The sequence below is a fragment of the Schistocerca gregaria genome, chromosome 2 (genome assembly GCF_023897955.1).
Source record: "Schistocerca gregaria isolate iqSchGreg1 chromosome 2, iqSchGreg1.2, whole genome shotgun sequence".
Classification (NCBI taxonomy): Eukaryota; Metazoa; Arthropoda; class Insecta; order Orthoptera; family Acrididae; genus Schistocerca; species Schistocerca gregaria.
Genome location: NC_064921.1, coordinates 85,269,653 through 85,283,289, shown reverse-complemented (window position 1 = coordinate 85,283,289; position 13,637 = coordinate 85,269,653). Strand labels below are relative to the sequence as shown.

The 13,637-nt window shown below is 44.9% G+C and overlaps 1 protein-coding gene across 3 annotated transcripts in view; it reads right to left on the bottom strand.

Annotated features, from left to right (window-relative positions):
• LOC126336364 (dehydrogenase/reductase SDR family member 11-like) overlaps nt 1–13,637 on the bottom strand; it is a 477,124-nt gene that overhangs the window by 396,560 nt on the left and 66,927 nt on the right. The window contains exons 2-3 of one of the 3 annotated variants that reach the window (XM_049999962.1): nt 8,869–9,040; nt 1,267–1,396 (exon numbers count right to left, since the gene is read on the bottom strand). The exons of the other annotated variants lie outside the window; for them this stretch is intronic. Coding sequence (XP_049855919.1) covers nt 1,267–1,396; nt 8,869–9,040 — 302 coding nt within the window. The remainder of the gene's footprint in view (nt 1–1,266; nt 1,397–8,868; nt 9,041–13,637) is intronic. 3 annotated transcript variants of the gene reach the window in all.

Here is a 13,637-nt window from a genome sequence, read left to right as displayed (position 1 = left end):
GACCATGAACACATTCGTTTTGAGTACAACAGTTCACTGCTCTACTACATATCATCCTTACTTTGACCTATTAAAGACTGAGTTACAATATGTGAATAATATTTGTACATCTTGTCCGCTAGTGTTGGTTACGCTGATTTCCCTAATCGTATAGATATCCAACTGTTTTATTCTTGAATGAAATTTTCACTCTACAGCGGAGTGTGCGCTGATACGAAACTTCCTGGCAGATTAAAACTGTGTGCCGGACCGAGACTCGAACTCGGGACCTTTGCCTTTCTCGCTCAAATGCTCTACCGATTGAGCTACCCAAGCACGACTCACGCCCCGTCCTCACAGCTTTAATTCCGCCAGTACCTCGTCTCCTACCTTCCAAACTTCACAGAAGCTCTCCCGCGAACCTTGCAGACCTCCTGGAAGAAAGGATATTGCGGAGACATGGTTTAGCCACAGCCTGGGGGATGTTTCTAGAATGAAATTTTCACTCTACAGCGGAGTGTGCGCTGATATGAAACTTCCTGGCAGATTAAAACTGTGTGCCGGACCGAGACTCGAACTCGGGACCTTTGCCTTTCGCGGGCAAGTGCTCTACCGACTGAGCAACCCGCAGTAGAGTGAAAATTTCGTTCTAGAAACATCCCCCCAGGCTGTGGCTAAGCCATGTCTCCGCAATATCCTTTCTTCCAGGAGTGCTAGTTCTGCAGGGTTCGCAGGAGAGCTTCTGTGAAGTTTGGAAAGTAGGTGACGAGGTACTGGCGGAATTAAAGCTGTGAGGACGAGGCGTGAGTCGTGCTTGGGTAGCTCAGTCGGTAGAGCAATTGACCGCGAAAGGTAAATGTCCCGAGTTCGAGTCTCGGTCCGGCACACAGTTTTAATCTGCCAGGAAGTTTCAAAAAACAAACCAGTTAGGGGCATTTCAGCCAGCTCAGTTCTCTTGTCTTTCTGGGGGCTTTTGTGCGCCACTCAGTTAACACTTTTTTGCATATGAACAGTTTACTCAGTATTTGCGAGCTTGTATGCAGGGGCTTTACGTGACCAGTGTCCGTGAGGAAACCTTTTAGCACTGACAATGATTGCTGTTGCAATATTATGTCTTTTGCAACAGCTGCTCACTAGATTCAAGAAACTCCCTCCGACATTCTTCTCGCGATCGCATAGCTGTCCCAAAACTATGTAAGCTAGACCGTTACCTTCAGAAATAATAAAAATACGTAAATGAATAAAACTAAGAATACAATGCCGACATAGGACGTGTCAGAAGCCCACCTGCAGATGTGGATGATGAAGCCGTCGTCGACACCTCTCCTTAGCATGTCCTGCACGGCCTCCCTGGTGCAGATGCTCAGACCCAACACGTTTACGTCCAGGATGCTCTTCCAGTTTTCAGTCTTGGTATCTGGTCACAAGCACGAAGAGAAATTCCACTACATTTCTTCCATAAGCATTAATGCAATCTGTGTTACTAAATAGCTAACCTGGTGGACAGTCACCTGGGTCCAGCTGAAGGCTTGCATAACCCTGCGCAGGTTTCAAATATTTATCCTAACATGGGAAGGTGATCAAAAGCTGAACACATCTCTAAGATCTGAATTCAAATTATTATCCACAACGAAGTAACTAATATAAGAATTTATGGCCTTGCTGTGGACGCTAAGTGGAGAAATGTATAGTATTAAATTTCATGTTAGTGGAAGGTGTTAACAGAAACAAGTTTTAAATGGATAAATTAATTTAATCAACTAAAAAACACACATTAACGACGTCTGACTGTAAAAGAAGTTCAACTGATATTATAAAATGTGCCTTATGTGAATTATAGCAAGTAAACCTGCTGGATTTCAGCGTTTCCTCGGCGCACATGGGAATACGCCCTTTAGAGCCAACTGACGTCCTAAAATTACTAAGTTTTGTTCCAACGATTACGTGACTGTTGGCCTGACTTGGACTGAGTCACACATACAATGCTGGACTGGGTGAGACAGCAACAATGATCTGAACAATTGCGGACCACGTGTTGTGCTGCGATGATCGTGCTGGTGATAACGCTCTACATAAGTACTCAGCATGAGACGTACATAAAGAAGCCGTCGTCCCTGTGACTCTGTGGTACAGGGCGAGGGTCGTCCTTGAACCAACACAAACTCTGGGCCCGGATCGGTTACTGAGAAGTGCACCAGATCCGTGCCTACTCGTCTCCGGATGGGCTCTACGATGAGTCCGCGTCTCTATCCCATAGCTCACTACACAGGGTGTAGTGATGTGTGCTATTCATGCTGTTGGAGATTAGACGTATTGGATGATTAGGTTTATGAATTTTGAACTGGGAGCGAAGTAACGCTGATAATCCATGGTGCACTTTAAACTGTGAGCTAGAGCTTTAGTAGTGCTCATTTTGCAACCAGTTTTCATTTACTTAGATTAATTTAATGTGTGGTACAAAGATAGAACTAAAGTCGTCTACTAAACTAAAATTTATTGAAATAGTGCCAATAAGCGAGCTGCGTGTATTTTAATACGCAATACAAACAATTTACTTGTGGAAATATTTAATTTGAGGGTCCAAAGCGCTTGAAAGGTGTCCCAAACCTTACATATTTTGAGAAGTTATACAATTCTATTTTCCTCGAATTTGCATAGAGATCTGTAATTGTACTTTCATGTTACGGTAAGCACGCAAGCCGTGTGAGATTTAATAAGTAGTACAGACAGTTTAGATGTAGAAATTTTCAATTTGAAGGTCCGTTGTGCTTCCAAAGTGCGAAATATATATATATATATATATATATATATATATATATATATATATATATATATATATATATATATACTAGAATGTACTTATTGCATTACAAATGCATTCTAGTATATATATATATATATATATATATAAATACTAGAATGTACTTATTGCATTACAAATATTTCAATGGAGCCTGTTATATATAAACAAATAAAAACTAACATATTTTTTGATCGAATTTTTGTTCAGCTCTGTGATTATACTTGCATATTACTTCAGCACATAAGTAATACATACTTGTGTGTGTGTGTATGTGTGTGTGTGTGTGTGTGTGTGTGTGTGTGTGTGTGTTTGTGTGTGTGTGCTCGATAAATGATAAATAATTTTATCAAAGAGTTTATTTTCTAGATATCGACTCTACCTAGTTGCACCATCGTCCTTGGCGGCGTTTCAACTCTGTCATCATCTTTGGTTAAAGATATGCAGTTTAAGTGCCACACTGCAATGAAAACGTCAAAAACCTTCTTCCTTCCTAACAGGGTGTTAGCTCAGTTTGTTTGTCTTTTGGCTGTGTTGCGTGTGCAAGTGTGTGTTTTCACATCACATATTTTTATTAGATGTTGGTGTTATTTAACTGTTGACTGTAGGAAATAGAATATATAAAATTTAGGGAGCCAGTTGATACATATTGCAACGTGCGTCGAAAGTTTTTATTGTATACAACTTCTAGTAGGCCTGAGTCATTTGGAATGAGATAGCAATAGCTGCTATTAATATCATAGATTACATTTTTCTAATATAGTGCATATGTAATGTGACGTATTATCTTTGTCCCTTCTAAAAATGTGCTTGAGAGCAATTTAGGTGTGAAGTTATTCATTTTGAGAACATATTTTGACTATTACCAAACACACATATTAAATACATGTGTGTTTGGTGTAAGTCAAAATATGTTCTCAACATGAATACCTCCACATCTATATAGGGTGGTCAGAAAATGTCTCAAACGCTTGTCGTGATGTTGTAGGGCAGATTGTACTGAGCATAAATGTTAAGAAAAAAAAAATGCGATACGTTGCGCCGTTTCCGACCTATTTAGCATTGAAGTGAGCCAATCAGATCGTCGCGCTCGTAAATTCAAGTTCCATCTAACGAGACAAAGCACTCTTTGGGCAACACCGCCCCTGGCAGGCCGCGTGAATGTGAGCGCGCGACGCCCCGATTGGCTAAATTCTATGCTAAATAACTCGGAAAACGTCGCAACGTATCGCATTTTTTCTCAACATTTATGTCTCAGTACAACCTGCTCTACAACATCACGACAAGCGTTTCAGACATTTTCTGACCACCCTGTATATATACAGGGTGTTACAAAAAGGTACGGCCAAACTTTCAAGAAACATTCCTTTCATACAAATAAATAAAAGATGTTATGTGGACATGTGGCCGGAAACGCTTAATTTCCATGTTAGAGCTCATTTTAGTTTCGTCAGTATGTACTGTACTTCCTCGATTCAGCGCCATTTGGCCCAATTGAGGGAAGGTAATGTTGACTTCGGTTCTTGTGTTGACATGCGAATCATTGCTCTACAGTACTAGAAGGTGCATTCAAGTTCTAAGGCCTCCGATGTTTTCTATCTGGACTGCAAAGAGATAGAAACATGCGCATTGTTTTAAAATGAGGCCGCGTTCATTGTCAATACGTCCCAGAGATGGCAGCACCGTACGGCAGATGGAATTTTACCGCCACCGGCGAGAATGAGAACTGTTTTAAATACTTAAAATAGCGACGATTTCCTTACTTGAACAGCTTGCAGTCATTCGTTTTCTGAATTTGCGTGGTGTGAAACCAATTGAAATTCATCGACAGTGGAAGGAGACATGTGGTGATGGAGTTATGGATGTGTCGAAAGTGCGTTCGTGTGTGCGACAATTTAATGAAGGCAGAAAATCGTGTGACAACAAACTGAAACAACCTCAGGCTCGCACAAGCCGGTCTGACGACATGATCGGGAAAGTGGAGAGAATTGTTTTGGGGGATCGCCGAATGACTGTTGAACAGATTGCCTCCAGAGTTGGCATTTCTGTGGGTTCTGTGCCCACAATCCTGCATGACGACCTGAAAATGCGAAAAGTGTCATCCAGGTGGGTGCCACGAATGCTGACGGACGACCACATGGCTGCCCGTGTGGCATGTTGCCAAGCAATGGTGACGAGCAACGACATCACGAATGGGACTTCCTTTTCGTCGGTTGTGACAATGGATGAGACGTGGATGCCATTTTTCAATCCAGAAACAAAGCGCCAGTCAGCTCAATGGAAGCACACTGATTCACCGTCACCAAAAAAATTTCGGGTAACCGCCAGTGCTGAAAAAATGGTGTCCATGTTCTGGCACAGCGAGGGCCTAATCCTTACCTATTGCGTTCCAAAGGACACTACGGTAACAGGTGCATCCTACGAAAGTGTTTTGAAGAACAAATTCCTTCCTGCACTGCAACAAAAACGTCCGGGAAGGGCTGCGCGTGTGCTGCTTCACCAAGACAACGCACCCGCACATCGAGCTAATGTTACGCAACAGTTTCTTCGTGATAACAACATTGAAGTGTTTCCTCATGCTCCCTACTCACCTGACCTGGCTCCTAGTGACTTTTGGCTTTTTCCAACAATGAAAGACACTCTCCGTGGCCGCACATTCACCAGCCGTGCTGCTATTGCCTCAGCGATTTTCCAGTGGTCAAAACAAGCCTTCGCCGCTGCCATGGAATCATGGCGTCAGCGTTGCGAAAAATGTGTACGTCTGCAGGGCGATTACGTTGAGAAATAACGCCAGTTTAATCGATTTCGGGTTAGTAGTTAATTAGAAAAAAAATCGGAGATCTTAGAATTTGAATGCACCTCGTAGCATCAAGCACATCATACGTAGCATCAACAGGTTAGCGTTCATCACGAACGTGGTTTTGCAGTCAGTGCAATGTTTACAAATGCGGAGTTGGCAGATGCCCATTTGATGTATGGATTAGCACGGGGCAATAGCCGTGGCGCGGTACGTTTGTATCTAGATAGATTCCAGAACGAAGGTGTCCCGACAGGAAGACGTTCGAAGTAATTGATCGACGTCTTTGGGAGCACGGAACATTCCAGCCTATGACTCGCGAATTGGGCCCCATGTTCTTCCACCTACGCTCAATGGAGCACGTTATCATGATTTCATACAGGATACTCTACCTGTGCTGCTAGAACATGTGCCTTTACAAGTACGACACAACATGTGGTTCATGCGCGATGGAGCTCCCGCACATCTCTGTCGAAGTGTTCGTACGCTTCTCAACAACAGATTCGGTGACCGATGGATTGGTAGAGGCGGACCAATTCCATGGCCTCCACGCTCTCCTGACCTCAACCCTCTTGACTATCATTTATGGGGGCATTTGAAAGCTCTTGTCTACGCAACCCCGGTACCAAATGTAGAGACTCTTCGTGCTCGTATTGTGGACGGCTGTGATATAATAAGCCATTCTCCAGGGCTGCATCAGCGCATCAGGGATTACATGCGACGGAGGGTGGATGCATGTATACTTGCTAACGGAGGACAATTTGAACATTTCCTGTAAAAAAGTGTTTGAAGTCACGCTAGTACGTTCTGTTGCTGTGTGTTTCCATTCCATGATTAATGTAATTTGAAGAGAAGTAATAAAATGAGCTCTAACATGGAAAGTAAGCGTTTCTGGACACATGTCCACATAACATATTTTCTTTCTTTGTGTGGGAGGAATGTTTCCGGAAAGTTTGGCCGTACATTTTTGTAATACCCTATATGTACAGGGTGAGTCACCTAACGTTACCGCTGGATATATATGTCGTAAACCACATCAAATACTGACGAACCGATTCCACAGACCGAACGTGAGGAGAGGGGCTAGTGTAATTGTTTAATACAAACCATACAAAAATGCACGGAAGTATGTTTTCTAACACAAACCTACGTTAAATGGAACCACGTTAGTTTTGTTAGCACATCTGAACATATAAACAAATACGTAATCAGTGCCGTTTGTTGCATTGTAAAATGTTAATTATATCCGTAGATATTGTAACCTAAAGTTGAGGCTTGAAACCTCCGACGTTCAGTTGCGTGTTGTAACAAACACGGGCCACGGTCGGCGAGCAGCATCTGCAGGGACATGTTTACGATGACGACCGTGTTTACGATTGTGGCTGTAGAGCACTGTTGTGGTTTGGTCTAGCTGTCGCAGTGTCTGCGTGTAGCGCTTGCTGCTATTGTTATTCTGCATTCGTCTCCGCACGCAGACCAACTGTAGTACACCGTGTTACCAGACGTCTGTAATAGCGTAGTGTTGTAGGAGCTGTGACCATGGTGTATTCGAACTCTGAAAAGGCGGATATGATACTCATCTATGGCGAGAGTCGACGAAATGCAGCTGAAGCCTGCAGGGTGTATACAGAACGGTACCCAGAGAGAGAGCATCCAACGTGCCGTACATTGCAAAACATCTACCGGCAACTGTATGTAACAGGTATGGTCGTAGCACGCAAACGGGTCCGTAACAGGCCCATCACAGGAGAAGCGGGTGCATTTGGTGTGTTAGCTGCTGTTGCCATGAACCCACACATGAGTACACGGGACATTGCGAGAGCCCGTGGACTGAGTGAAAGTAGTGTCATGCCCATACTGCATCGTCATCTCTTTCACCCGTTTCATGTGTCGCTACATCAGCAATTACATGGTGATGACTTTAATCATCGAGTGCAATTCTGGCAATGGGCATTAACAGAGAATGCGTTGCAGTTCTACCTGTTTACCTATGAAGCGGGACAGAGAATCTACGGAACATGCATTACTGGTCCGTGGACAATCCTCGCTGCCTCAGCCTGGTAAAGCGACAGCGACCGTGGACCGTAAATGTATGGTGCGGAATCATTGGCGACCACCTCATTGGTCCTCACTTTATTGCAGGGGCCCAAACAGCTGCAACATACATCGCGTTTCTACAGAATGATCTGCCAACGTTGCTCGAAAATGTCCCACTGGAAACGCGTCGACGTATGTGGTATCAGCATGAAGGTGCACCTGCTCATTCCGCAATTAACACTAGGCTTACCCTTGACAGGATGTTCGACGGGCGTTTCATAGGACGTGGAGGACGCATAAATTGGCCAGCCCGTTCTCCTGATCTTACACCTCTGGACTTCTTTCTGTGGGGTATGTTAAAGGAGAATGAGTACAATGATGTGCCTACAACCCCAGAGGATATGAAACAACGTATTGTGGCAGCCTGCGGCGACATTACAGCAGACCAACTGCGGCGTGTACGACATTCATTACGCCAGAGATTGCAATTGTGTGCAGCAAATGATGGCCGCCACATTGAACTTCTATTGGCCTGACATGTCGGGACACACTCTATTCCACTCCGTAATTCAAAACGGCAACCACGTGTGTACGTGGACCTCACCCCTTATGGTAATGTACATGTGCGTCAGTGAAAAAGACCAATAAAAAGGTGTTAGCACGTGGACGTAATGTGCTGTTCCAGCCTCTTCTCTACCTAAGGTCCATCACCGTTCCCTTTGGATCCTTACGTAATTCGGTGCTCTCCGATACACACGATCGAACAGATCGAACAGCGGAGGAGTGGTACTCAAGCGTCAACTTTAGGTTACAATATCTCCGGATGTAATTAACATTTTACAATGCAACAAACGACACTGATTACGTATTTGTTTATTTGTTTATATGTTCAGATGTCCTAACGAAACTAACGGGGTTACATTAAAAAAAAGTAGGTTTGTGTTAAAAAAACATACTTCCGGCATTTTTTTTATGGTTTGTATTAACCAATTACACTAGTCCCTCTCCTCACATTCGGTCTGTGCAGTCGATTCGTCAGTATTTGATGCGGTTTACGAAATATATCCAGCGGTAATGTTAGGTGACTCACCCCATATATATATATATATATATATATATATATATATATATATATAATGTGTGTGTGAATATACAATATACATGGGGAGTAAATAACATTCTACAGTTTTTAAACTATTTGGTATTTTGAAATGCTCTTAAAATCGCTTAAGATAATGCAAAGTGTATCCCTTACCTATGAGGCTAGTAAATGGGAATGTACCAGCTACACCAGCGTTATTGATGAGGATGTCGACGCCACCCAGGTTGTCCTTGACCCACTTGAAGGCGTCCAGGATGCTGGCCTCGTCTCTCAAATCCCCGGCAATCGCGTGCAGCTTCCCTGGGGCGTCCTTGACTGCCAGCTCCTGTTGTGCGGCACACATGGAAAGAAGGAAGTAAGGAAAGGAGATCTCTCACTCTGGTGCAGTTTAGTTTTTCATGTTTTGATCTTCACGTGATTGAGATCGTCCGCATGATCATGCGAAAACTGTAGAAAGACAGATTTACGTTAGTTTTTCGTCGTGAATGTATCCGTAACAGTTGTACTTGAAAGTCCTTTATTTGGATAAAGTCGTCCACGCGGTCCGTGTTTCACGATGTAAATCCGATCTTGAGGCTCTGCAAGAAATGACAGGAACTAACAAGGATGCTACAGGGTGGGGAAAATAAAACAAATGACAGTATTAAAGGGGGAGGATAAGCCCTAGAGTTAGTTATAACAGCGTGGAGCAACAGCCGGCTAACCTTGGAGCACATCTACACAGTCTTCATGCCTGACACGGTGGTCAGCAGAGGTCAGTCTGGTCGTGCTCCTGACTGGCCACGCAGGTCACCCATTCTGTCACTGTGCTATCACTTTGTATGGGGAGCCCTCAAGTCTAAAGTGCACCGCAACCACCCTCATAGTCTTCAAGAACTGTCGCAGAACATTTCGGATAAGACTGCAGCAATTCTAGCTGTCCACCTTCGGTCCGCCTTCAGCAATTCTTGACCACGGCCCAAAAGGGCCAAGATCGTGAATGGTGGTCACTTTCAACATCTGCTGCAGTCAGGTTTATACTGTGTTTAATTTCCTCTGCTGTATTTTTTTGTGTGCTGGAACTCTGTTCTCTGGGCCACTTTAATTTGCCCCAACCCGGTAGATATACTTTATTAACATTAAAGAGGTCGATACAGACGAACATCAGATCATACCTGGATTGCGTATGAGACAATCGTACCAGTGTTGTAAAAATTCAGGTTTATCAAGAAGCATGCGGGAGACCACGCGGGTGAGACATAAAAAGATTCTTTCGGTTAACCAGTATCACACGAGACAAAAGTGAAATAACACTGGCCGGCTACGAGTAGGTCTCGTGCATTGAGGGTTCGGTAAAAAACGTAATCATGTATGCAGACAGTTCATTCAGCTCGGGATTATAGAATCTCGACAACTTCTACCTGTTATCGTCACTGACAGTTTCAAGATATCGGTCTCAGACATCCGCAGATTTTTCGAGACACTTTTAATTTCAGTAATATTAATGTGACATAAAGTCATGCAGGAGACAGGCGACCATGATTATAATAATTAGCATTTCTCCATGCAGACTGAGTGATTAGCAGTGGTAAGACTCAAACATGAGGCAAGGGATGACTTCAATGCTCATACACTCCTGGAAATGGAAAAAAGAACACATTGACACCGGTGTGTCAGACCCACCATACTTGCTCCGGACACTGCGAGAGGGCTGTACAAGCAATGATCACACGCACGGCACAGCGGACACACCAGGAACCGCGGTGTTGGCCATCGAATGGCGCTAGCTGCGCAGCATTTGTGCACCGCCGCCGTCAGTGTCAGCCAGTTTGCCCTTGGCATACGGAGCTCCATCGCAGTCTTTAACACTGGTAGCATGCCGCGACAGCGTGGACGTGAACCGTATGTGCAGTTGACGGGCTTTGAGCGAGGGCGTATAGTGGGCATGCGGGAGGCCGGGTGGACGTACCGCCGAATTGCTCAACACGTGGGGCGTGAGGTCTCCACAGTACATCGATGTTGTCGCCAGTGGTCGGCGGAAGGTGCACGTGCCCGTCGACCTGGGACCGGACCGCAGCGACGCACGGATGCACGCCAAGACCGTAGGATCCTACGCAGTGCCGTAGGGGACCGCACCGCCACTTCCCAGCAAATTAGGGACACTGTTGCTCCTGGGGTATCGGCGAGGACCATTCGCAACCGTCTCCATGAAGCTGGGTTACGGTCCCGCACACCGTTAGGCCGTCTTCCGCTCACGCCCCAACATCGTGCAGCCCGCCTCCAGTGGTGTCGCGACAGGCGTGAATGGAGGGACGAATGGTGACGTGTCGTCTTCAGCGATGAGAGTCCCTTCTGCCTTGGTGCCAATGATGGTCGTATGCGTGTCTGGCGCCGTGCAGGTGAGCGCCACAATCAGGACTGCATACGACCGAGGCACACAGGGCCAACACCCGGCATCGTGGTGTGGGGAGCGATCTCGTACACTGGCCGTACACCTCTGGTGATCGTCGAGGGGACACTGAATAGTGCACGGTACATCCAAACCGTCATCGAACCCATCGTCCTACCATTCCTAGACCGGCAAGGGAACTTGCTGTTCCAACAGGACAATGCACGTCCGCATGTATCCCGTGCCACCCAACGTGCTCTAGTAGGTGTAAGTCAAATACCCTGGCCAGCAAGATTTCCCCATCTGTCCCCCATTGAGCATGTTCGGGACTGGATGAAGCGTCGTCTCACGCGGTCTGCACGTCCAGCACGAACGCTGGTCCAACTGAGGCGCCAGGTGGAAATGGCATGGCAAGCAGTTCCACAGGACTACATCCAGCATCTCTACGATCGTCTCCATGGGAGAATATCAGCCTGCATTGCTGCGAAAGGTGGATATACACTGTACTAGGGCCGACATTGTGCATGCTCTGTTGTCTGTGTCTATGTGCCTGTGGTTCTGTCAGTGTGATCATGTGATGTATCTGACCCCAGGAATGTGTCAATAAAGTTTCCCCTTCCTGGGACAATGAATTCACGGTGTTCTTATTTCAATTTCCAGGAGTGTATGAATCGTTTTCGGATTTATACATCATCAGATATCTGTGAGCGATTATTGCACGTAGACAAGGCTTTCAAGATGTACGTGAAACAAACATTCGCGGACTAGTCCTGTCTGAAGTCATTATCACCCATCTTTCATTTCAGTTCAAGACTGTTTGGTCCCATAGAAACTCACCACAAATATCAGTATAACGCAGTTTGGTCCCATAGGATCACTCCACAAATTTCAGTACAAAGTAACACTCCAGTCATTTATCTTCAGTAAAGAATTCCTATCATTTAAATTTACATTTGATAGCAAATTTCCCTGTTTTGTAAATGCTGTGCCGGCCGCGGTGGTCTCGCGGTTCTAGGCGCTCAGTCCGGAGCCGCGCGACTGCTACGGTCGCAGGTTCGAATCCTGCCTCGGGCATGGATGTGTGTGATGTCCTTAGGTTAGTTAGGTTTAAGTAGTTCTAAGTTCTAGGGGACTGATGACCTAAGATGTTAAGTCCCATAGTGCTGAGAGCCACTTGTAAATGCTGTCCTTGCCATTGCCAGTTTGCATTTTGTATTTTCTCTACTTAGAGTTTAATGGAATCAGATGAGTTTTGAGTAACCATGCACAATATTAAGTTAATTTATTTTTATTTGAGAAAACTACTGGCACAAAAATAATTCGAAAAAGGCTCAGTTTTACAGTTTCGAAAATGTGATTTTATTTCGTGGAACTATAAACAGGCAATATTCATCAGTGTCCACTCTGTGATGGATGCCTCGTTGTCGCTGCTCCTCGCCTTGTGAGAACTGCACTCGACGCTTAGGTGAGTGTTGGCAGACTGAGTCAGGCAAGACGTATCGGGCCATAGAAAGACGCCATAAACTCGAAGCTTGGAGGCTCCCGCAAAACCCCAACTGAATTTCCATTTTTTATTTCATAGCTGAGACAGTGTACGGAGGGATGACAGTCATTTCTTTCCACGCATCCTGTCTTTTTTTGTCCCTTTTCAATCTTCAGTCTTCTCACTGGTCTGCTGTTATCAACCACAGATTCATTTCCAGATGAAACAACTTCATCTCAGAGGAGCACTTGCAACCATTGTCTTCAGTTATCTGTTAGACATATTCCAATCTCTGTCCTCCACTGCTGTTTTCATCCCCAGCAGATTCTGCCGAGAACATCCTCATTTCTTATTACTCCAACTAATTGTCAACAATCTTCTATGGTCCCGTACCTCAAACACTTTGAATCCCTATTCCCACTGTCTATAATTAACTTTCATTGAATACTGTACCCGAAACGTACATTTTCAGGAATGAGATGAAATGATTGTATAGCATTGATGGCCAGAAATCCCCACCTGTGCAAGCTCAGCCGCCGCAACTCTTTTCAGTTGATGCCACACAGGGCGACTTGTGTGTCGATGGCGATGAAATGATGATCAGGACAACAACACCCAGTCCCTGACTGAGGAAAATTTCCGACCCGGCCGGGAATGGAACCTGAACCTGCTGCGTGGCAGTCAAACGCACTGACCACTCAGCTAAGGGGGTGGACACATTTCCATACGGGTAAATTTATTCCTCAACTTAGGTCCCATGTTTGATGCTAGTAGACTTCTTTCTAGAGGGCATCCCGTCTTTGCCTTTCTTGTCTGCTTTCTACAAATCCTTCCTCGTCGGTCATGTTGATTCCATCGTAGGAAAATTCCATCATTTCTTCTTCCTCGTGGTCCCAAATTTCAACTTTATAGCTAACCTCAGTGCTACTATTTCTCATTACTTTCGTCTTTCTTCCGTTCAGTCTCAACTCACAATGTCTGCTCATGAGAGTTCCTCCTTTCTTGAACTAATGATAGCAATGTCATCTGAGAATATTACGGTTAATATCATTTTTCACCCTGATTTTTAGA